This window comes from Schistocerca nitens, chromosome 2 (assembly GCF_023898315.1).
Source record: "Schistocerca nitens isolate TAMUIC-IGC-003100 chromosome 2, iqSchNite1.1, whole genome shotgun sequence".
NCBI lineage: Eukaryota > Metazoa > Arthropoda > Insecta > Orthoptera > Acrididae > Schistocerca > Schistocerca nitens.
Genome location: NC_064615.1, coordinates 702,147,896 through 702,174,433, shown reverse-complemented (window position 1 = coordinate 702,174,433; position 26,538 = coordinate 702,147,896). Strand labels below are relative to the sequence as shown.

General features: G+C 42.8%; 2 protein-coding genes across 2 annotated transcripts in view; both read left to right on the top strand.

Annotated features, from left to right (window-relative positions):
* LOC126236860 (SH2 domain-containing protein 4B-like) overlaps positions 1 to 26,538 on the top strand; it is a 612,474-nt gene that overhangs the window by 357,803 nt on the left and 228,133 nt on the right. The window lies entirely within an intron of this gene.
* LOC126235272 (uncharacterized) overlaps positions 1 to 26,538 on the top strand; it is a 383,181-nt gene that overhangs the window by 236,623 nt on the left and 120,020 nt on the right. Inside the window, exon 4 of the mRNA XM_049944000.1 lies at positions 8,382 to 8,473. Coding sequence (XP_049799957.1) covers positions 8,382 to 8,473 — 92 coding nt within the window. The remainder of the gene's footprint in view (positions 1 to 8,381; positions 8,474 to 26,538) is intronic.

Below are 26,538 nucleotides of genomic sequence, written 5' to 3'. Positions count from 1 at the left end.
AAGAAGATCGAGGATGCGAAGGAAAGTGAAGTCTGACTCAATGATCGCGGAGCTTCGACGGGTGGGGCTACAGTCGATGCTCATCGTAGGGAAGACGATGTAAATAACACTACCAGAAGACCGACGATCCGCCAGCTCCGCCAAACGGAGAACCATTGACAAGATCTAGAACCAGGTTGCTATTGTCGGCTCCAGTGAGAATTTCTGAAGCGGCGGGTCGCTGTTTCTCCAGGAGAGCGAGCAGTGCCGCGAGATGAGGTGCATCTAGTGAGTGTAATGTACCGGTTAGCATTCCTCCCTGGCGTGCTGCAGGTGGCCAATCCAAACCTAACCATCAGCTATATTCGATGTTTGTATAAAAACCAGAATTCTGGATTATTCGTCGTTTGTGTAAATAGCTGCATTGTCCGTCCGGGATGTCAGTTCTGTTCTGGCTGTCCGTTGGTGTTCGTAATAACCGTGCTTTCAGTTCTAAGTGCTGACTTCTATGACAACCCTGCCTTCGGGTTCGTGCATAATTGTGCTTTCGACGTAACAGTATCAATACATAGGCTAGAGGTATACGAAAACACTTGTTTATATTTCAGTGTGTATTAAAATTCATTTGTCCAACTCTTTACACACGAGCTCAAACATTTTTATACATATTGGTAGAGTTCAATGCTGGTACCGTTTGTAGCTCGACAGATAATTGAAACGATGCTCCACTTCTCGCCATTTGTTCATAAGCATGACAGGTGTTATAGCCTCTACTGCGTCGTTGAGTATACCATCGCAGGAGCTCCTGTCTGTGATGCAGCGTCAAGGGTAACCGCAGCCATGGTCTCCGAGCTGATAGTCCATGCTGCTTCAAACGTCGTCGAACTGTTCGTGCAGATGGTTGTTGTCTCGCAAACGTCCCCATCTGTTGACTCAGGGATCGAGACGTGGCTGCACGAACCGTTACAGCCATGCGGATAATGAATGCTCTGAAAAGCTAATCAACTGCATATCACAGTATCTGTGGTGTCACCGCCAGACACCACACTTGCTAGGTGGTAGCCTTTAAATCGGCCGCGGTCCGGTAGTATAAGTCGGACCCGCGTGTCGCCACTATCAGTGATTGCAGACCGAGCGCCGCCACACGGCAGGTCTAGAGAGACTTCCTAGCACTCGCCCCAGTTGTACAGCCGACTTTGCTAGCGATGGTTCACTGACAAATTACACTCTCAATTGCCGAGACGATAGTTAGCATAGCCTTCAGCTACGTCATTTGCTACGACCTAGCAAGGCGCCATTACCAGTCACTATTGATGCTGTAAAACATGTACCGTCAAGAGCGATGTTCACCAATTATGGATTAAAGTTAAGTATTCCAGAAGCTACGTACGTTTTTGGCTATTCTCATTTCCGTGTCCTGTTCCAGAGCTCACGCCAGCCTGCGTGAGCTTAAACGCGTGCCTTTCGGCTTCCTCCTAGTGGATTGGCTGTCTTGCCAATCCACAACAGTATCTTCTTCCTGTCGGTTAAATTTCGCGTCTGTAGCACGTCATCTTCGTGGTGTAGCAATTTTAATGGCCAATAGTGTAAATATTGACAGAAGAAAATCGCAACGCCAAAAGATAATTTACGTAGAGTAATGAAATTACGAACATATTTGTCTATGTAAAATATTTAAGTGATTAACATTGCAAGATCACAAGTTAATGTAAGTGCGAGATATGCCATTACAAATGCGAGATGCTGGTACAGTAACAACCGGTGCAACCGTCGGGATGTTGAATGCAAGCGTGCAAACGTGCATCCACATGCATGCATTGTATTGTGCAGCAGCCGGATGTCAGTTGGTGGGATGGAGTTCCATGCCCGTTGCATTTCGTCGGTCAATAAAGGGACGGTTAGTACTGTTTGTGAATAACACTGGAGTTGTCATATCATGATGTCCCATATGTGCACGACTGGAGACAGATTTGGTGAGTGAGTAAGCCAAGGTAACATGTCGACAATCTTTAGAGCATGTTAGGTAAGTGGTTGAGCATTGTACTGCTGGAAAACACCCTCTGGAATGCTGTCCATGAATGGCAGCACAACAGATCGAATCACCAGACTGATGTACAAATTTGCATTCGTGGTACGTGGAATAACCACGAGAGTGTTCCTACTGCCATACGAAATCGCAACCCAGACCGTAACTCTAGGTTTAGATCCAGTGTGTCTAGTACGCAAACAGGTTGAGAGCAGGTTCTCAACTGACTTCATTCTAATCACCGATCACTGACATCGAAGCGGAACCAGCTTTCATCAGGAAACGCATCAAACTTCCTCCCTGCCCTACAATGAATTCTCTCTTGACACCACTGAAGTCACAATTGGCGGTGGTTTGGTGTCGGTGGAATGCAGGCTACAGAGCGTCTGATTGGGAGCTGTCGTTGTAGTAATCGATTTGTAACATTTCGGTTTGTCACTGCGGTGCCACTGCTGCTCAAATTGCTGCTGCAGATGCAGTACGATGCACCAAAGCCATACGCTGAACACGGTGGTCTTCCCTCTCGCTAGTGCTACGTGGCCGTCTGGAGCCTGTTGTTCTCGCAACCGTACGTTCTCGTGATCGCCGATGGGAGCAGACATGTTGAGTGGCTACATTCCTGACAAGTCTTTCTGCAGTATCGCAGAAAGAACATCCAGCTTCTCGTGGCCCTATTACAGGACATCGTTTTAACTCAGTGAGGGGTGAATAATGACGTCTTTGTCGCCTTAAAGGCATTCTTGAGTAACATGAGCTCATCACGTTCAGTCTCAAAGGTAGCTAAAGTCAGCTCAGCCTGTATTTAAAGTCAAGCTTATTAACGTCCTTGGCGCTACTAGAGCCACTCTTGCGGGGCTGGCGCAAAATTTGATGGTTCAAATGGCTCTGAGCACTACGGGACTTAACATCTGAGGTCATCAGTCCCCTAGACTTAGAACTACTTAAACCTAACTAAGCTAAGGACATCACAGACATCCATGCCCGAGGCAGGATTCGAACCTGCGACCGCAGCAGCAGCGCGGTTCCGGACTGAAGCGCCTAGAACCGCTCGACCATAGCGGCCGGTGCAAAATTTGAATAGACATCATCTTTCAAATATAGAAACACACTTACCGACTTTCGTTTATGTCGCAGAACTGCTTCTTTATGTTGCGATTTTTGTTCCATCGGTTTAAATAGCGACTGTCACGATAAACCGCCTGCATAAAGAGCATTCTGTATATCTGGTAGATGTTACAATGATATTGATTGAAAGATGCGAGATACTTCTCTCAGAGACAATTATTTGGTTTTTGCTTGTATATAGTGAAATCAGGGCAAATACTTTTTATCTGAACTGGTGTTAACACGAATTCTGAAAAATAGTACTACAATATTTACAGAGAACTGCAGCTGTTTATAAATATATGAACATTAAATTTACTAATTGATAAGCTTAATATATTTTCTACATTTCTGTTATGCATTATAGTTAGGTTTAAGTAGTCCTAAGTCTAGGGGACTGATGACCTCAGATGTTAAGTCCCATAGTGCTTAGAGCCATTTGAACTATTTTTTTGATAAAGCCAGTTAAATAAAAATAAAAAATACTTCCCACGCTCCAGTCGAGACTGGAACGGGGAGAAACGCCCAATATGTGGTACTGGGAATATCCTTCAGGTGCCTCGCTCGTATTTCGTCGCACGCCGCGCCGGTCTCGAAGTGTCGCCTCTTAATCTCTAGCATACGTAGCACGGTTTACACTTGCAGTACGGCTAAGCCTGTGCGCTGTAACAGCAGTGGCGTCGTATCAGTAAAGCACGTCGTTAGCTGAGATTAACTAAATCCGTCCCTGTTGACTTCTCCAGGGGCGTAGCGCAAGAGGAAAGGTCTTGTCGCAGCGTCACGTCAGCGCTCGACGCAAGAAAGCGAGGAAGAAGCGTCGGCGCGTGAGACGGCGCAGGGCGCGCTGACAGGGCAGGGCGCCCAGGGCAGGCGGGCGGGCAGGCTCCATCCAGCTGCCATGCCGCCGTGCCACTCGGATGCCGCCGCCTCGGCGCCCACGTGCGACCTTCGCACATTTCGGTCGCCCCGGTTCCCAGACAGCGGCCTACTGTACTGCGCCCGACCTTTCCAGCAATTTCTGTTGACAGCCCGGGCTCTCATCAGCATTCCGGCGACGGCGCGCTTCCCACAATAATTATTTTCGTGCGAGAGAGCGAAGCGCGCAAGCAGTCCGCCGTTCTTGACACAATTTGCAGTTTCCCTGCCTCTTCGTGAACGCTACCCCAAAATCAGACGTCGCTTACGAAAGAAGGCGCTTGGAAACGGCTGGCACAGACCAACATTGCAACACTCATAAAATAAAAGAGCCCACGAATCCATATTTAGAGAGCACCGTGTTAATAATAGTGAGTACATACGGACCTCTAATAAATAATAATAAAGCACATTTTAGTCTCGTTACGTTAATAAATAATATTTTCAACATGATCGTCGTGCTTTTCAATGCATAATTTGATGCGCTTTGCCAGATAAGATGAACTCGATGGAATAGGTCTGAATTTCCGTCGACTTTAGAACTCTGACCGGTAACGTCTTCTGTCAGGTGGTTTAAATCTGTAATAGATTAAAACTTTGAACATAGCTGCTAAGGTTCAGTGACCGTGTCAGAATTATATTAGAACAAATAAGCCCTCGGTCACAAATATTAAGTCGAAATTGACCAGGTTTCGACGCTACTATGAGCGTCGTTTTCAGAATTAGATTAACTGTTCTAAAACATATTAAGTATATAATACATTAATAAAATTAAAGTTTGTACTGACTGGAATAAGATGCAGTACTTACAAGTCACATATTAAAAAAGATCTAAGCCGGAAAGGCGACGTCATGAATAGTTGTAAGTAAGATGGCGAGCCGCTACGGGCTGCTCGTACTTTAGTGAACAAGGGTTGCATCCCTTCGTCTGAAATCTTTGGTCGTCCGGAACGGGGTTTGTCCAACAGACTTCTGTTTCTTGAAACTTGGTGACTAATATCCCCGACGGCAGTAAAACAAATAGGTTGACGTTGAGGATGTCGAAGGTTAGATTCTTCGGCAACGTCCACTTAAAGAGTACCAACTCCACTCGTTCTTCTTTATACAGAGCCACCACTCAGTCTGAAAAACAAAATTTATTAGAATTTATTTTATTATTTACTTATTTATTAATATTTATAGAATATTTACTAAAATTTGTTGGAATTCCCTGTGTAAACAGACTTTGTGGATACCCTGTACAAAATTGAGTAATACTGCAGAATTTCGAAAAGAAAACAATAGTATTTACTTGCATGTCTACATGGACAGACATTGTTGACGGCAGACACCCGACCGAAACTACTCCGAAATAAATTCGTTGAATGCGATTGACTTGGCTTAATATGTGTTACGTACAGATGTACTACCTGTTGGTGAACTAACACAGCTAAAGCCAACTTATTCGCATTCAGCGAATTTAATTCGAAATTATTTCGGTCGACTGTCTCTCGTCACCAATGTCTGTCCAGCCAGACACGCAAGTAAATATTACATGCCGAGGCGGGCAATAGACGATAACATCTTAGGCCTCGATTCCTCATTGTCTCGTTCTCACTGGTTGGGGAACACAGAGTACAGGTGCGAGCATTTAATGGTGAATGTAGGAGACCATGCTGGGGTGTGGGGGTGTAGACAGTGTGACGCACGGATGTTTGGGTTTGGCCCTGAGTCGCGCACGGATGCCTAATGGTAAGGTGACCGCTCGCTATATGTGGGATATCGGGGTTCGAGTCTCGGCCTGTTACCAGTTTTGACGTCACCAATATGTAGTACATGTATACCTAATACAGCGGGAGCCAAGTTATTTCCATTCAACGAATTTATTATTTCAAAACAACAGTGTTCGGGAAAATACGTGTAAGAAATTATTTGCGAATTTGCGAAAATAAGTTTTGATAACAGTTCAGGACAGCACCCAAGAGTTCTATCAAAAATGGTCAGTGAAACCCCCATTCGAACTCGTAAAGCTTTGTCCTCAGGTAGCAGGTGGTCCGGCCCCCAACTGGTCAGCAATATGCTCAAGATTACTAAGTGTTTCTCTGTCTAATTTAAGTTAGTCACATAAAGTAAAATTGTGGGAGAGATAAATTTTGTAGCGTTTGTGGTGCTAATGTATATTTAATTTACAGTGCGAAGCATTCTGGAATGAGTTATGCACAAAATTCTGATAACTTTGTTGTGCAGATAATAGCTCGAGATAAATAGATGCGTTTTGTTATACACTTGCGATGATGAACCAAAAACTTTTCAGGACCTATTATTGCTGTCGACGTCTTTTTCTTCAGTAAAACATTCCTGCATTAAGGTGGTTTTAACGAATGTAAGAACGCGATGGCGATCTTCTTAATTTATCTAAACATACTTCGATGATAATTTCGATCCTATATCAGCCATGCGACAGTTTTTGGAATACAGCGTGAGTCGAAGTGAAGAGAACGCCTCTATCATCGAACAGTTTTCTATTCTTCCGAACCGAGAAGACGTTTCAGTTTCGGTAGATTGTAATTTTTATGAGTGTTATGGTTCACTGATATTTACACTAGAGCGACGACCGCACAAGAGCACCGACTGAACGAGCGTAACCATACAGTTCAGACTAGCTTGAATAGTATTGTGCCATGTACTTCTTACATCCTTCTTAGCTAACGTGTGCTTTGTTGTCTGATTGTTATCTACTTCTTTACAAATTAGCTGTCAAGACATGTCATCCAAATCGTCGCCTTTTCTTTTAACATAATTTCATGATATTTCGTGATATTCTGTTCAATAAATATTCTTAAGCTTGTTTGTACTCATGATCGTCTTCCAAACGTGAAAATAAGTTTTCAGTGCCTCCAGTAAATAAATTAAAAGGGCATCGTCAATTCTCGTCCCTGCAACTCCATAGTACTTCAGATTCCAGAATGCTTCGCACTTAAATTAAATATACATTGGCATCACGATCATTAACAAACGCTAAAAAATCGATCTCTCCCACAATTTTACTTTATATGGCTAACTTAAATTAGACAGAGAAACACTTCGTAATCTTGAGCATATTGCTGACCAGTTGGGGGCCGGACCGACTATTACCTGAGGACAAAGCTTTGCGAGTTCGAATAGGGGTTTCACTGACACATTTTCGGTAGACCTCTCGGGTGCTGTCCTGAACTGTGAAGTGTTGTACGAATTCTTTTTTTATGTAGTGAAAGTGGGTCTCTCATTACTGGAATTATCTCATAAACTATTATCCACGCACAAAATATAATTAGGGATTCCGTAGAACTCGTGAAGAGGTATTCAGAATTGTGATCATATTTTTTTTCGCAAATTCACAAACAATTTTTTACAAGATTAAACTTTTCCCGATTGCTATTAATCTCTTCGAGAAATTCTCCAGAAGTATTCAAACTTTTTACAGAGAACTCTGGAACCACAACCCAAAAAAGCGCATTCTCTAATTCAGCTTCACCAGACTACAACAATGATGTTGATTGTTAGGTGATGGCGTACACTTAAACGAATTACTACACTTGTGTAAGCAAAAAGATCGTTATTATATGCCACTGTGCCTCAAAAAATAAAATGAAGTCGTCTGAGAAATGCGACGGGATTCATGGAAAAGTAACAATTCTCACAACGACTCATTTTCGCATGTAACTCGAACATGTGTGAGTAGAAAGGTCAATGTTGTAATGTGAGGCTGAAGGCTTTAGTTTATTTAAAAAGTATTTTTGTTAGAAAGGCGAGAGGGTGCACGGAAAACCAAGGCAACTACTTTTCTCACAATGTCTTAGACTGCTCCGCATATTACACGAGAATTTATGTCGGCTTGATGTGACTGTAAAACTGTTTGTGCTCTGATCTGAAGATGGTCATCATAGACCGAAGTTAATTACCCGGTATAAAATAGTGTGATCCGTGACAGGAATAAATATAAAAAAAGATTATCATTTCGCCACAGTTTTAATACTACTACCTGTTATTAAAGTGCTGTAAAAAACTTCAAGATATCTGAAAATGATACGAAGATCGAAACAGTGGAATAGTAATAATATTCTTAAACATACATTATAATGAATCATATGAATACAAGATGGAATTCAGTGCCAGGTCGATGTTCAGTACTATATTATACCATGAGTATGACTGCTGTGCCGATTTGAATGAAATACATAATTCGAAAAGTATTTGCAAGTAATTAATAACCAGAAAAGTTGAGTAAAAAGTCAGTCACAAGTCTTGTAACTCGGTATTGTTTTGCTCTAGAGCAGTGATATTTTGTACGTCATTTACCATCTAATCTTCATCCAGTTTTTGTTTTCTGCTGTTTCAGGTGAGACACCATGGATGATCGACATAACTCTCACCCATGCCTATGCAGCAGTCGATTTCAACCCAGGGATAACGAAGCAACATCGATTCATGGTAAGTCGGTTTCAGTCAACGAAGGTTCTTTGGCTTCACTAGTTACTGGCATGGTGACTGGTAGGTTGGTAGACTGTCAACCGTCAGAGAGAACGAAAACTCGTCAGTAATCGATGAATTCCTCCAAAATAGCAAGTGCACGCCCTGGAGACAGATAGTAGGACATGGAGGTTCGTTCACGAACGACTGCAGCATAGAAAAAAAAAATTGTGTTCCTTGGTTTCTGGGTGAAGAAGGTAGTATAAATCGGAAAGAAGTATACGATCAGAGGTAGCAAAATTTGTTTAGATTCGAACCTAGGAACTAATGACAATTCGGCATGGAAACTGCAACGTCTTTGGTCATGCAAGTAATGAATAACGGTGTTACTTTTGGATAAAGAAGATATCCAATTTCCATAGACCTTCTCCATCGTGGAACGACCAATTTCAAGTGACTGTTATGACTGTTCATGTTCAAGCGGGCCAGACTTCGCAGCAAACGTAATCAAGCCTCAACACGGTAATGCAAGACTGTTTGCTGTTCGTATACCAGTACAAAAGATTGACCTCGTGGTATGAATATCGGTTATGTAAGCCCTATACTGTACCAACTACCTACATAGAATTTTTATTTGTCTTGAAAATTGAAGATCCAGATGTGCACGAAACAAAAATGACAACCAGCTCATTATGTCTATATAACGAGCAGTCAAATTAAAAAGGATGTTTACTTATTGTTTTAAAACATCCCCTTCGAAAAATTTATAAATGATAGTGCTGGAAAACCTCTACGTTATATGATTTTCAAACAGCTGAGCAGAACTGAACGTACTCAGACATTTCTCTCTTTACTTATTGTGATCAACACTAAACTGACACACAATATTGTTAGCGCAACGAAATCTGACTTTCAATAATCCCTTCAAAAGAAACCTATACCTTTCGTGAATCACTTACCTCACAAAAATCTTCGTTACTCGAACTACTGCAATACAGCGAGAGCCAATATTGCCAGCTAAATAAAATATTCTAACTACTGAAGGCACTAACTACTGATAAGCATAGTTAGCAAATGAAAGATTTTCATAGAGAACAAACAATATATTTACCTTAATAGTAACCAGCCACAGACTGCACACAGCACAGTCAGTGATTTTCATACAGAGCACTACGTGGCGTTACCAACATAAAAACCTAAACAAGCAGTTTCAAAATTAATCGTGTTGACTGTTAATACAATTATCCCACTGTGAAACAAAACGTCAATGCTGGGCTACATTTTGCCAAGGTTGTTTCGGCTATGCTACAGAAGTTTCGCTGGGAAGCCCTTGTACATTCTTCATACAGTCCCGATCTTTACCCATGCTATTTCCATAGTTTTTGAGCTCTGAAGGAAGACATCGGTGCCCATCGACTTGCTTCGCACGAAGAGGGGGACGCCTGGGTACAATCATGGTTTCGTAGGCAACCGCAAACATTTTTCCATGGATGTACTGACCGTCTGGTTTGACAGTGGGGGCAATGTGTTAACAGTTATGGCGATTACTTTTGAAATAATAAACAGTTAACTTTTTTCCATCTGTCTCGTTTTCATTTGACTGCCACTTATAAAAGCGCTTTAATGACTATTCTCAAGGGTTTTAAAAACGGGCATTTGTGTTGTGGAAACAAAGGTGACTGTAATACAGTGAATTAGATGGGTTGTAAAGAGAGCCACGTTTCGATAGGTCAATAACTCTATGTACAAAATTTCACTTTCTTAGTGGTTACCATGCAACGGCCTTGCCGCTGTGGATACAGCGCTTTCCGTGAGATCACCGAAGTTAAGCGCTGTTGGGCGTGGCCGGCACTTGGATGGGTGACCATCCAGCCGCCATGAGCTGCTGCCATTTTTCGGGGTGCACTCAGCCTCGTGATGCCAATTGAGGAGCTACTCGACCGAATAGTAGCGGCTTCGGTCAAGAATACCATCATTACGACCGGGAGAGCGGTCTGCTGACCCCACACCCCTCCTATCCGCATCCTCCTCTGAGAATGACACGGCGGTCGGATGGTCCCGGTAGACCACTCGTGGCCTGAAGACGGTGTGCTTTTTAGTGGTTACCATAGCCATACTGCTTTGTGTGATTTGTTACTTTTTGATTGAAGTTTGTATCTCTAACATAAATTTCCGATTTTCATAGTTTTGAACCCTTGCATCACAAAGTTTGCACTAAAGAATTCCTTTTGTTAATTTTTTGCTGGAATTAGTGTCGCAAAGAGCGGGTAGGCAGATGAAAACTTCGAATCAACTCAGAGAATGATGCAAGTTAAGCTACCAACACTCTCTCTGAAACATTTCGTTGCCCATCACTGTACAGTGGGATCAAAATGCTTCAAAAAAATTTGGGCACGGCTTCTTTTACAACGAATCGCTCTTCAACTTGTGTGACACTTGTGTTCGAAAGTAAGGGTGTTTTACAGCAGAAAAGACGGCTGTAATTCAGCGGACCACGCCCAGTTAGACCGACAGCTTTTTACGTTTCTCTGACCTCTAAATATGTATGATACACTTGAGTAGTTGGTTTAACCAGGCGTGGCTTGTTACGCTGTACCTCAAGCTATACGATCGTTCACGCGTGATCCTTTTCTCTAACAGGGACGTAATAAGGCGTGGCACATTTTGTGTAGTGTGTGTGTGTCCTTGATTTCGTCCTCAAAACTAAATATCAAACTGCGAAATTTCGCTTGTATCGTATAAGAAAGAGAAAACTCACCTCAAATACTTTAGTGGCGGAGAGACGCTACCTATCATCGGTGTGGATGTCGACTGTTAATACCGAGCGAGGTGACCTACGGTAAGTCACTGGACGCGTATGCGGGAGAACAGAGGTTTAAATCCCCATCCGTGATTTCCCTAGATCGTTCCAGGTAAATGCTGGGATGATACTTTTCAAAATGGCATGGCTAATTCCCTTTCCAGTCTTTCCTTAATTTGAGCTTGTACTCTGTTTTTAGCGATCAGGACGTTAGCCCCTAATCTTTCCCTAATTTTCCTTCCTTTCGACTGTAACCCACTCTAGTTACGGTTCCCGGACCAACAACTTCTTGCAAGAACATTCGACAAATACTTCCGTGATTTCCTGATAAATAACGAGTAGTCAAGATTGTTTCTAACGCCATTAACATGTCATTTGAAATAACAGCAGATTGACAGAGCAGAACGAGGCTCCAAGTGTCGCACGAATGTGTGGGTAAGTACGCCCTACTGAATAATTTGTGGTCTTTTGATGTGGCAGCCAATGCGAAACGGAGTGCGAAAGAAGCGTACTAGCTAAAATACGCGCTACAAGAGCGAATTACAATCACTGAGTACAGGGTAGGACAGATTGAAAAGCGTTGACAACATAGAACACGCAGCTGCCTTTTACCCTCTCTCAGCGTAACAATACGAAAGAAGAGGCGGAACAAGTTCTTAAATGTGCTGAAACTAAATCTTGAAGTTTACGAAATGGTGGAAACAGCGGTGTTAGATATTTATTGTAGAGGCGAGTGTGAGGAATAACTGAAGGCATTGCTGGTTCGATTGCTACTCGTGTTGTGCTTTCAATGCCAGGACCACGAAGGATGCTCACCTGGTTTACGACAGACAACCATAACGAAATCTTCATATAGCACTGGGTAAGAGACAAAAACAAAGACAAAGCACGGTAGTGAATGATAAATACGTTCCAAACAAAATTTCTACTTGGATTTTTCGATTGCAAAGACATAAACTAAGCACAACAGAACTGTACTTAAGTCTTGTAAAGAGAAATCAGCAGTAGAACTCAGCTATTGAAAATGTCGGATTCTTATTTCTAGTGAGTGCTAGATTCGGCAACTGAGACAAAATAACTAGAATGCAGACGAATAGACTGACGTTTGTGAGATCAAAGAGCTTTAGGAAGGTACTACAGTGCAAACACCCAACCAAGTTCCAATTGATTCTGAAATGAACCTTAAACCGGTTTAGATTATCAGCAGAAAACATCTTTATGCCCACATGCGGTCTGTTCGTCAGCTGTCGGCAGCAGTGTAATTTTCTTTTACTTCATAATCGTCGGCCCGTAGAACTAAAACAAACACTTACTATTAGCTGCCAGCTTTTCTCTTGCCAATTGTTCAAAACTGTTCTCAGTCACCTAGAAGTTGCATTGAAAGTTACAAATACTTTTTATTATCTTTTTCCTGGGATTTCTAATTTTCGTGTTGGCATATTAGTAGATAAAAAGCATTTTTCGTAGAGATACGTCCGAAGTATCACTGTGAACATGCACAGAAATTGATATGCTGCATTTCTTGGTAGGGTAAAGATAGTGGAATTGTCGCAGGTAGGAGAGAGAACGCACTTCCCATTTTCATACTTACTCGTATGTGGCAGCACCAGTCTTTAAGTAGAGGACAGCCTTAGTACAAATTTTGCAGAAACTGCGGGCATATCTGTAAGTTTTAGGATCGAATTTTCTCACCGACCATGAATTCCTTCTCGAAGCTTCTAAACAGTTATTCTGCGATCTGTTTTGTAAGACTGTTCTCTCTGTCAGCTTTGTTACTGTCTTTTTCTTCGCGTTGATTCAGTCTCACCAACTTTGCTGGCATTCTCACCGTCATTATGCACTGCCTTCTTTGAGGTTGGAGCTAACGACAGAATCATCAGGGACCTGAGAAAATATACCAGCAGGGTGCGTCGAGGCAGTGAAAACCAACGGAGAAAAAAGGCTTAGAGCGCCTGCAGAAAAATTGGTGCGCTGCTTGCTGGTCTGTTTCACACTCCGAGGACACACAAACACTCTTACCAAATGTTCGGAATTCCAACAGGGATAACAGCGTTATTTTGCTGTATCGTACTAGAGTTCCTGCTTTCTCAATCCATATTGAGGAATTTAATACCTGAAGCTTTGGCTATATTACGATGTGTGTGTGTGTTTGTGTGTGTGTGAGTGTGTTTTCCATTACAACTTCAAAATTACCGCATTTATTACAGAAATGCACTCATAAAAATGTGGTATGGTACGACGTCGTCATAGAAAAGGTACTGTACTGCGTCGCATCTGCGATTCCACGTCGAGATCGCTCGAATTTACTGCTTTATTTCAGTGCCGTACTTGAAAAATCTTAAAGTATAACTGTTCACTGCCCTTGTTTATTATGTATCAACAAACATTTTACCATTTTTGATTATGATTTTGCGTAACACCAAATTGTAATACGTTTAACTGCTACCTAAGTACGAGGTATCTCACATTTGGCTATCAAAACAACTGTCATGTCATAGAATCTACGAGTCCTTCGTATGTGACTTAACGCAGAGGACATCCAATAGCTATGCAATCCCTTCACGTTACCATGAGATTGTTTGGGAGATGACGCTTTATGACACACTGTATATTTCTTATGGTTCGTAATCGGGATTTGAGGAGTAGGGCATTGGATGAAATTCATTGCCACGCTCCTAAAACCATTGCAGCTCACTGATTCACAGAGCACCTCATCTTCTCAAAGAATTGCTTTGATCTCTTGTACTTTCTATCTCACTTCCCGAGTCAGTGTGTTGTAGATTTCATCTGCCGACGAATTGCAGCTGTTTGGCATAACGGAGGCGACCATCTCACCTTGACATGAATGACCATAATGTTATGGATAATAAGTGTGAACAGCGAGAGGACCTACGCTCATATCCCACTTTGATGGTCATTGTAATAATTAAGTCTTAACAACTGCTGCCGGCCGGAGTGGCCGTGCGGTTCTAGGCGCTACAGTTTGGAGCCGAGCGACCGCTACGGTCGCAGGTTCGAATCCTGCCTCGGGCATGGATGTGTGTGATGTCCTTAGAACTGATTAAACCTAACTAACCTATGTTCTAGGCGACTGATGACCTCAGAAGTTAAGTCGCATAGTGCTCAGAGCCATTTGAACCATTTTGAACCATTTAACAACTGCTGGCCGTTTGACCGTATAATAGCAGCGGTATGTTTATATTCGTAAAAAAAGGAAAACAGCTGCGTTCAGCCACAAACGGTGATTTACACTGACGGAAAAAAATGGCGACACCAAAAAAATAATTAATCTAGAGAAACGAAATTCCGGGGATATATTTGTCTATGTGACATATTTAATTGATTAACATTGCAAAATCGTAAGTTAATGTAAGTGCAAGATAAGCAATTGTGAAAGTGAATTGCTGGTACATTAATAACCAGTGTAACCGCCAGAATGTTGAGTGCAAGCATGCAAACGTGCATGCATTATGTTGTACAGGCACTGGATGTCAGTTTGTAGGACAAAGTTCCATGCCTGTTGCACTTGATTGGTCAGTACAGGGACGGCTAATGCTGGTTGTGGATAACGCTGGAGATGTCGTCCCACATGCTCTCGGTTGGAGACACATCTGGTGATCAAGCGGGCAAAGGCAATATATCGACACTCTGTAGAGGATGTTGGGTTACAACAGCGGCATGTGGGTGAGCGTTATCCTGTTGGAAAACACGCTCTGAAGTGCTGTTCATGGATGGCAGCACAACAGGTAAAATCGCCAGACTGACGTACAAATTTGAGGTCACAGTGCGTGGGACAAACCATGAGAGTGTTCCAATTGTCATATGAAATTGCAGCCCAGACCACAACTCCAGATGTAGGTCCAGGATGTATAGCACGCAGACAGGCTGGTTGCAAGCCCTAAATTTGCCTCCTTCTGACCAAACGACGACTGTCACTGGCCCGAGGCAGAACCACCTTTCATCAGCAGAGGCAGCAGACATCCACCCTGCTCTCCAGTGAGCTCTCGTTTGACACCACTGAAGTGGCAGATGGTGGTAGTTCGTTGTCAGTGGAATTCACGGTACAGGGCTTCTGCCTCGGAACTGTCACTGACGTAAGCGATTTGTAACAGTTCGTTGTGTCACTGTGGTGCCAACTGCTGCTCATATTCCTGCTGTAGATGCAGTACGATGCACCAGAGCCATACCCCGAACACGATGGCCTTTCCTCTCGGTAGTGCCATGTGGCCGCCTTGAGTCCGTTCTTCTTGTGAGCATGATGTACAGTGGCTACATTCCTGATAAGTCTTTCTGCAGTATCGCAGAAGGAACATCCAGCTTCTCGTTGACCTATTACACGACGTCGTTTAAACTCAGTGAGGTGCTGATAACGGCGTCTTTGTCGCCTTAAAGACATTATTGCCGGCCGCGGTGGCCGAGCGGTTCTAGGCGCCCAGTCCGGAACCGTGCGACTGCTACGGTCGCAGGTTCGAATCCTGCCTCGGGCATGGATGTGTGTGATGTCCTTACGTTAGTTAGGTTTAAGTAGTTCTAAGTTCTAGGGGACTGATGACCACAGCTGTTAAGTCCCATAGTGCTCAGAGCCATTTGAACCATTTTGAAAGACACTATTGACTAATATCAACTCGTCACGTCCAATCTCAAAGGTAACTAACGCTCACGACCCTTACAGCGTGTATTTGAAGTAAACCTGATTTTCATCCTCATAGTGGCACTACTAGCGCCACTCTTACGCCACTGAAGCGAGATTTGGGTATACATAAAGTGTCAGATATAGAAACACGCTTACCAACTTTCTTTTATGTTGCGCAACTTCTTTTCTGCGTTGAGATTTTTTTTTTCTCGTCTGTGTATATTTCAATATAAGATCATTTTGAGCCCCAGAGGTTCATCTTCAGGTGCTTGATCAGTTAGCACTAATTTTTGGAAACTGTTTGCTGCTAGTCCTTTAAGAGTACATAGATATGTTACGAGGTGTCACTTTGTGACTACAGTTGTCACAAAACTAAGACAAAACCGCAGTGGTTACATAGTTTTTGGTGACCGTATGTGTAGACAAATGGTTCAAATGGCTCTGAGCACTGTGGGACTTAACATCTGAGGTCATCAGTCCCCTAGAACTTAGAACTACTTAAACCTAACTAACCTAAGGACATCACACACACCCATGCCCGAGGCAGGATTCGAACCTGCGACCATAGCGGTCGCGCGGTTCCAGACTGAAGCGCTTAGAACCGCTCGGTCACAGCGGCCGGCTATGTGTAGACATATTATCATATATCTACTCACTTTTCACCTCGCAGCGCAGTTGTGAACGCAATTCAAAAAGTTAAACAATAACCAAATACAAAGATATTGCATTTCCACATATAGATAGATGTTGTAGCTGTTGCTGTCTCTAAGATGATTCAAAGATGTTACAATATCATTTAGACATAGAGACACAGATATCACTTTCAAAACAAATTATTTCTATAGACAACGTATCTGACCTTATGTTACAGAACGATCTGACCTTATGTTACAGAACGGTTGCACCTATCACATTCTCTTTTTTAGGAAAAAATAAACGTTTGAAATTGTTGAAAAACAGTGACTGTTCAATTAAGTTTGGTCATTTAACACGTTTTCGGAAATTTTTTCTTTATGTAACATTTTCCAATTCCTCTAGCAGATCATTTTCAGTATTTTCTGTGTGGAGTACAGTTACGCTGTTGTGGTTGTCGTCTGTTCAGATACGTGTGGGTTAGCTTCTGAAGTTTTATCCAAGTGGTTGAGCCCGAACGCATTAGTTTGCTCTTTGTAGTGTCTAAGGAAAGTCCTCCCTGTTTTATGTATGTAGAACACTTGACACCCGTTACACTGTATTGTTCTCATAAAGAGAACTGTCCGAAAGAACGAGCAATAGTTCAGTATCAAGTACAGGTGGCAACCCTAACGACTACCTTCTTTCTCTTTTATGTCATTTTACACTCGCAACAAACGGGGACAATACAGCACTATATAACTCAATGTTTATTTGTTTTTCACCGTGCCTGGGCCCGTGTATGGTGGTTCTTTGAATTTAAATTTAATGCCAACGTCGACTTCCAGAGAATCACTGTACAGTTACAGTACCAAAAAGCTAAAAATAACATAAAAAACAAAAAAATTAAAAAATCGCGATGACATGGAGATCGCCATGATTAATTAGGGCCGGGTAAACTAGGTTTCACTGTGACTGATGGATACAGGTAAGAGATTGTTTCGACAGCTGCAATTACTCGGTAACGTGTTAAATCACTTCTAACACGCGGTACGAAGCAGAAAGCAGTAGTCGCAGTTATTGCATCAGCCCTGCATGGGGTGGGCGGGACTTACTCCTACAATGAGCCCCCCCCCCCCCCATTCCTGCGCAGACCACGTGCTGTGTGGAGCTCCCTCCCTCCGCTCCCGGCATCTCCCTCCACTACGACTCCTGAAAAACTGCGCCGATATTAATTCTCAAGTCGTGACCTGAAAGCCTAACCATTGTTAGAGAAGCACAAACAATAGCAACCGCGTGCCAGCAAGGATAGGGTTAAATTACGTTCGCTTATTCATGCGGTGTATCCTCTCGCAGCTGTGAAAAGAAAAGAAAACGGAATTTCCTTCGCAGCTGAGGTAATGCTTGCAAACAGGCTTCTGCTCACGGGGCTACAGTGGCGTAACATGGCCTAAGCATACGGGCGCCCCCACGCGGACGACGGGAAGGGTATTAATGATACCGACCCCGGCGTTTGCTTTGGGATGACTTACGGAGCAATCAGAAGACTAAGCGAGCGTTAGGGAGGAGGGGGGAGGGTACTAGAGAACAGAGGGGATGCAGTGGAGCGAGAGAAGGGAAACGGCACGGCAAATAAAACAATAAAAGCCGCCGCCTGCGGCTGAAGGCAGAGGCTGCTGAAAAATGGACGAGGTGTGCAGGGCGGTTCCCGGCCAAGGCGCGGATAGCAGCCAACTAGCCGCAGCAGCAAGCAAGCCCGCTCCCCCTCTGTTGTATTTCCTCCTCAGTATCTGGCTGCAACAGTATCGGCGCCGAGATATGTGCTCCAGAAGTTCCTTATACAGGGTGACGCAGAAAAACGGGACCATTCCCACACTCCGATAAAACTCAGCTGGGATACCGTGAATTGCATCCAGAATTCTTAGTCGAATGGTTTAGACTTTGCTCTTGAGGTAGACCCACAAGAAAACAAATCACAAATGGATAAATCTGGCGATCTAGGGGGCAGGGAATGTTACCGAATCGTGAGCTCACACGGTTGCCAAACAATTCTCGCACATATGCCATTGATTGCGGTGCAGTGTGTGATGTCGCTCCGTCCTATTGAAACCAGGATTCTTGAACGTTTGGAAAGTTGTTCTACGCAGGTGTAATGAAAGTTCGTAACATCACGTAACTATTGGGATTGGCAGTTATCAATGTTTCCCTGTTCATATGCGGTCCGATAATACCATGTAGTGAAACAGCACATCATACGGTCACTACACTAGCGTGTAAATGACGCTCATGAACGTCATTAGAATTTGTGTTTGCCCATTAACTGTATTTCTGTCCATTCACATAACCTGAGAGATGAAAATTTGCCTCATCTGACATCCACAACTTGTTTAGAAATTCATCGTCATTGTTTATTTTTTTATCATTTGTTGATAGAATCCTAATCGTTACCGGTAATCTTTGTCCTTCAATTGTTGCACCATCTGTAGTTTGTACGAATGAAATTTTAAATCAGGATGAAGAATTCTGCGAATACACTCCCGGGACATTCCGACCATTGCAGCTTGCTTACGAATTGAACGCCGTGGGCTCCGTAAGACCGACTCGCGTACAAAATCAATGTTCGGAAGAGAACGCACACTTCTTGGTCGTGCTGTTGGTTTCTTGTTGAGGGCAGATGTTATTAATCCAACATTTTATCGCGTGTTTCGACGGAACGGCATCATGACGTCCTAAATTATAAAAACGTCGAAACTCCTCCTCCGCCGCTACCAAACTATCATTGCTTCTATAAACCATGTTTATGGCTAACGTACGCTGTTGTCCTTTCCACTGATTCATGATTACTGAAACGGCGGGCTGTTTACTCGCTGTCACGAACCTGCAGTGCTGCCACCTGCCCATGGCTGTCACTACTCATTTCAAACATTCCCGTTATTCTGTGTCACCCCGTATTTTCCAAATTCTTAATTTTGCGCACAAATGATTACTAGTACACTCGCATACCGCTAAATGATTACTAGCACACTCGCATAACGCTAGATAGCTGCACATCAGTGTTGTCAAATCTGCTTCTTTAGATATAATTCCGGTTTCTTTTTAACATTGTTTAGTTGACTGATTTTTCTGGGGTCTGGAAGTACAGCTTTTTTCATAATCATTTGGCCTTTTTCTGGCATCTATACAAGTTGTTTCAACAAAAATAAATATGCCTTTAATAACCGGTAAACTTAAAATGACAGTCAGTTTAATACAAATCAAAACTGAAAATATATTCCAAAAAGTATCTAATTTTTTTCTGGAATTGAATGTTGCTACAGCTGTTAGTTGATAACGGCACAATAGCCTAAAGCACGATTGTAACTAAAATAATTTAACAACTGTCTAGGCAGAACATGCTGTCATTAATAAAATCTGTGAGGAATATCGAGTTTCGTCATCCACATTACAAGCTACTTACTCATATTTCTTTCATTCAGTAGTGCAGCACCCCACATTGTTTAAGTTGACTATAAATTTCTTTAGACTCCAGCTTCACGCTTTGAAAAATCGAATGACACCTGGCACTAAATATATCAGACACTTTATTTTAAACTGTCACAGACTAGTCATTAGACAATGTGTAATAAGTCGCTACTTAGTGGATTAGTGTCGTATGTTCCTCAGAGCTCAGCACTTTGCTTCACTTGCTATTTGAGATAGTACAAGAGTTCGATATTCACAACAAATACTGTGGGGTTATTGTCTCCCTGGCCTTCTTCTTTCGCACTTCACAGCTTCCAATGACAGCAGGTGGCGCTGAAGTGTCACGTACTCCCCAGTTACGCATGGTAGTTCAGAGGCGAAATCTGCAGACTACACTTTTCAATTGGAATGTAACCGACTGACAATTTCTGGAACGTAACCGACTGCCGATTTCCACGAATTTTGCAACAGATTCAAGTAACCTGTAACTGAAAATCCTAGAAGGAACGACTGACCGAAACTGAAAGCAATCTCTAAGTTGAATGGCAGCTGAAAGGATTGTGAGAAAAAAAATTAAAAAATCTCGCATATTTATGTATAATAATACTTAACTACTATGGACACTTCCTGCATAATGCATTCATTCAGTAGCTCCCAACAATGGAAATTTCTTTATCCTGCAATAGTTTTAAAGTACACAACTATGTAGTTCACGAAAAAAATTCGAAAAATAATTGAATAGAGAAAGAAAAATCCTGGGATCGTGGATTTTGTGCTTCCAATATATTACACAAATTCTGATTCGATACAAATCCATTAATACTCGTATTCATGGGAAATCACATATTGTGTTGTTCGGTTGAGAGTATCACGTACCAACATTAAGTCATAACATGTTTCAGCAGAAAGAAAAATCTAAATGAACTGTGGGAGTTCCAGCAAATCAAGGATTAGTTACAAAAGAGCTCATTTTTAAGATTCAAAATGGTTCAAATGGCTCTAAGCTCCGTGGGACTTAACATCTGAGGTCATCAGTCCCCTAGACGTAGAACTACTTAAACCTAACCTAAGGACATCACACACATCCATGCCCAAGGCAGGATTCGAACCTGCGACGGTAGCAGCAGCGCAGTTCCGGACTGAAGCGCCTAGAACCGCTCGGCCACAGCGGCCGGCTTTTTAGGATTCCGTGCCACAATATGTAAAAACGGAAATTTTATAATACACTTTTGTTGTCCTTTCGTCCATTTGTCTGTCTAACTGTCCGTCCGTCTGTTCAGAACTTTTGAAATTTATGTCACATACTAAGGTCTACGGCCCCTTGGCGGAGTAAAACATTTAAGATTCTAAGTGAATGCAATGGAAAGATACGGCCATTTATGTTACATATTTTGATACTCGCAAACTCACTCGTCAAAACGTAATAAGATGCTTCTCGTTCATTTAGAATCATCAAACTGAGGAAGTAGTATGATTTAAATTAAAGTAAAGGAAAAGTTAAATGGGGTTGCTAGTTATCATAAGCCCTGAATTAAGAAAATAAATGAAAAATTAGAATAGCGAATGCGAATTACACAAAAAATTTTAATTTAAAACGTAAAATTAAAACATTCTCAAAAGTTTTGAAATTTCCAGGACGGATATCTTGCCAGTATCGATATCAACAACAGGCAAAAATTGTAGAGATTCTTGATTCGCGAGATGGAGTAACTATGTACATGCACAGTTAAGCTTGTGCGGGACCATCAGAACCCGAGCTATACTCGCACTTGTCTTTTTTTTTTTTTTTTTTTTTTGAGTGTTACAATTTTTTTGGTTAAAGAAACTCACAAATTAAATTTTGTGTAGAACAATCATCAGACGGCGATCTTTGTACGACTCATATTGCATAAAAGCCTTGTGCCTAAACAGTTGTGTCATTTCGCTACAATGTGGACGGGACTCCCTCCTGCTCTTCAAAGGCCACGGAAGGAGATGTCATTCTGCTGGGTATCAGGGAAAACAGATATGAAGCGAAGCAATATAGATGTACCAACCAACGAGGCGTATAGTGATAGTCGGATGATTCAGACTTCTCCCCAAATGCTATATCCTCACTGTTGAGGTATAAAGCCATGCCTAGATGAGAAGAAGAATGATTGGAAACCAAAGACAATAAGTTGCGTCTTGTAAAGTCAAAATCTCGGCCATGGCGTACCTCCTTCCAGCCGCACAGACGACATGAGGTCCTTCTCAATCATTTTTGCGTAGGACACAGTCCTGTGATGCATGGCGTCTTGCTCCAGCAAGAGAATCCTCCAGTGCATGGTGCTTGAGTTGCACACGTCACGGTGCGCCGCATTTTAGTTTACTGCGTTATATTCAGACAAAAGTATAGGTCTGGACTCTTCGAAATGACCTACTTGGTTCCTGGAATATCAGGGAGGAATTTTTGTCCCATTATCGTTTTGTTTTTAGCCTCCTTATGGTATTTTAATAGAAAATTTTATAATATTAGACAAAATTTCTCCGTAAAAGTTGCGTAATAGCGTTAATGTAAGGGTAAACGTGAGTGAGTTCTAATTATTTTAATGAAATACACATACACACACACACACACACACTCCCTTCTTTTGTTACATGGTGTCGATCCTCATATCTGCTATTCACAACGAAAACTTAATGCCTAACGCCTGCTAGCGCCCTGATTTATCTAATCTAAACCAAGTCATAACTGTCAACATCGAGGCTGACAAGTAATTAGTACTGTAATGTATTGCGATAATTGAGTATGGCGTGATAAGTGAGGTGATTCAACCCCACTTTCGTTACAACGCAGTTCATAGAAACTTTTGTACTTTTCTTCACACTTCATCTCATGCATCAGTGCACTAAAACACTCACTCACACACACACACACACACACACACACACACACACACAAAGACGCACAAACCTACCTTTCATCCAGTTAAGACTACATTCTTCTCTTAACTCTGGTTGAGCTTATCTGTATGAAAAAGCGATACTGGATATCGGCAGCAAGGCGAGGAGCGGGGAAGAGATAAGGCTGTTTGATCGGGATTTGTGGGCGCGAAGGTCGCTGGAAAGGTCGGCGAGATGTTCGTGACTGGGGCCCGTTGCGACCTTTCCGCGGCTGCAGCTGCCGACTTGGAGTCCTGCAACTGGAACAACGGCGTCGCTGTTGTCACAACAACCGAGCACCACCTGCAGCTCCTTGCGAAACCTCGAGTTCGTTTTCCAAACGTAAGAGTAACAGCACACTCTGCCACTTATTCGGTGGCGTCTCAGATTTTGCTTCGGTTAATGGAGAAGGCCATAAGAAATGATTCATTCGTTTTCAGAGCTCTATATTACAGTATTACGAGTACAAATGCTACTGATGTATGAATAGAACCGTAAACTCGCCACCTTTTCGTGGTGTCCTCTGCGAATGTTCTATGACTGCCCCCCTGGTCACACGACACACGTCCAAGTAACACTCAAGTTCGTCTCTAGTTTATGTAGCAGCATCATCTGAATGGCCCGAGCTATTTCAGTGTTATTGGCAGTGAGATACGTAAACACGGTCCCTAATGTACCATCATCTTCACCACTAGGCCCAATGTAGGGATGCGACAAAAATCGATGCTCCAATGGGGCGGGGGGGGGGGGGGGGTGTGTACCCCCGGGGCGGGGGGGGGGGAGGGAGGTGTACCCCTTCTTGGTGGAAGGCGAAATTCTCGGTATCAGCAGTCAGCTGTGCAAACAATCACAGTTGCAACATAGCAAGTTAAGAGCGACCCGTCACACTGAAGAAAAAGGGCCCATAGAACTTCGTCTGTGACAGTGCACAGAAAACGTTATCTTTCGACGACTGACGATCATACGGCAAAATTTCATCAGGGTTTTCAGTATATGTGATCCTCACTTCGAGACGATTAACCTTTACAGATAGGCGTAAGGTTGCTTCGTCGCTGAATATTAGTTTGGAGGCGAAATTTTCGTCTTCAAGTGCTTCCCTTCCTGTACTGTGATGCAAAATTGAAGGCAATTGCCATAATCTTGAATTTTTGGACGAGCTGCATCAGCAACCTTTTTCCCTCGGTGTTTGTTTTTTTAAATCTTCCACACAGTGTCCTGCAGTAGTCCAAGTTGCGGGCTTACGCGGACCGTTGATTCTTTTGGATTGCACAAAAAACTTTCCCTCAACCTCTCCACCATTGCATCTGGCACACTTGTTCGAACTGTACTTTTCTGTTTACAGACACGTCCAGTGTCCCTAAATTGTCGATATCTAGGCACAATGCTCTGTTTACATGGCGCTTCTCTTCCTTAATTCCTTCTGAATGCACTCTGCAGTGTTTTAAGAGGTAAACATCTCACTTATTCTAAAACACACAAATTCCTTTCTTGCTTTGTCACCATTCTGTCAACACAAAAAAATGGCTCTGAGCACTATGGGACTTAACATCTGACGTCATCAGTGCCCTAGAACTTAGAACTAACCTAAGGACATCACACACATCCATGCCCGAGGCAGGATTCGAACCTGCGACCGTAGCGATCGCGCGGTTCCAGACTGTAGCGCCTAGGTGCGGCTGGTCTCGGCGGAGGTTCGAGTCTCCCTCGGGCATGGGTGTGTGTATTTGTCCTTACGATAATTTAGGTTAAGTAGTGTGTAAGCTTAGGGACTGATGACCTTAGCAGTTAAGTCCCATAGATTTCACACACATTTGAACATTTGCAGCGGCTAGAACCGCTCGACCACCCCGGCCGGCTCTGTCAAGACATTGCACCCGTAACGCCAGCTGGTGGGCACAGTGCAAACTCGGTGAGTTTACGGTTCTGACCATCATATTCGTACGTGTAACACTTAGGACAATACAGAAATTTCAAAACGAATCATTTATAGCAGCCTCGAATTGTGTTTGTGTGAGCTGTCTAAAGAGAAAGACGGTCTTTTAAGACGGATAAAAAGTAGTCAGATACGTTTGTATTATAGTACAATTACATATGTATACATCATATTGTGATACGTTTTCAATTCATAACAAATAATGAACCCCTATTCGATTTCACAGCCATCAGCGAATTTTTTGCTTGTTGATGAACTTTCCCGTAGTCGACTTTACGAATCGATCAAATACTGTCGTTTACAGCAGACAGAAAGGCTTGTTGTTAACATGACTGTCGGTGTCACAAAGAAAGAGCGATCATGTTTGTTGAGATACAGGTGGCACGTCTGCCGACGTACAATAGTGGTGACTGCAGGAATACACAGTTTCTGAAGACTATGGACACAGGCTAAAACAACAGCCCTACTGGCATCAATATTCTCGTGCCAGCCGCCTCGCACGCGTATATTGCACTTCATTCCATGCAAGCAATATTTTTCCCAATTTACTGAGTTTTCTTCTTCCGGGTATAAAATTACTCTCTCTATTACATACGCACATTAGAGGCAAATAAATCAGTGTTGCAGTGTTGTTTTTTTGCCTTTGCAGAGTCATTTTTATTTTTGTTAATTGTTTAAATAATTACAGAAGCTGAATTTCAATTTCATTGTCCATAATCTTCCGGAACGAATTTTCACTTTGAACAGGAGTATGCGCTAATATGAAACTATCTGGCAGATTAAAATTGTGTGCTGGACCGAGCCTCGGAAGTGGAACCTTTGCCTTTAGCAGGCATGTGCTCTGCCGACTGACATATTCAAGCATGACTCACGATCCGCGCTCACGGCTTTCCTTCCGCCAGTACCTCGTCTCCGATCTTCCACGCTTCGCAGAAATTCTCCTGCAAAACTTGGTTGTTATACGCGTCCATTAGGTTCAATGACTTTTTTTTAGGTACAATTGTTTCTTCTAGATACAGCTGTTTCTTCTGATTGCGCATACCTTGCTCTTAATTATGATTGTGTAAAAGCAAAGATTTTGAACAGCATTAAGGTCATAAATTGCACACTTACTTAACCACGCGTAAGTCTTTCGCTTAGTAAACAAAACGTCGTCTATTACTGCAATGGTTATAAAGATGATCAATGGAACAAATCAATTATCTCACTTGTTCTCAAAAAGTTTTAGAGTCAGTTCAATTCTAAACAGCTTATTAGGAAAGCAATGCAGCTTATTAGGAAAGTAGTTTTAATTTGCATTTTGTTCTACGTAATGCTTTATAACTGCAGACGCGTGCGAATGACGTGAGGCCCGTAACTGCGAGCAGCGTTCCGATTTCGTGAACCTCGGCGTGGTGCGGGCTCGCCTTTGGCGGAACAACCGTTCAGCCGCGAGTGTGTCACGGCTATCGGGAAGTGGGCTATTCGGCAGCGTAGCGGCGTATCGCCTGTGTTCGTGATCGTGTAATTCACGCTCCGCTCGAGGTTCAGACTCAAGGTGCTAAGTACATGTCCAATCATGCACTCCTCTCACTGAGGTGCCCGTAAGTATGCCAGTTTCTCCTCTCCTCGAAAAACTGATAGCTTCTTGGGAAACAGAAAGGTGACAACATGCCCGGACTCCACCAAAAATTTTTCACAAAATGGTGCTTTTCGCTACCACTTATCCAATTAAGTAACTACTGAATACGTTACTGGACCTG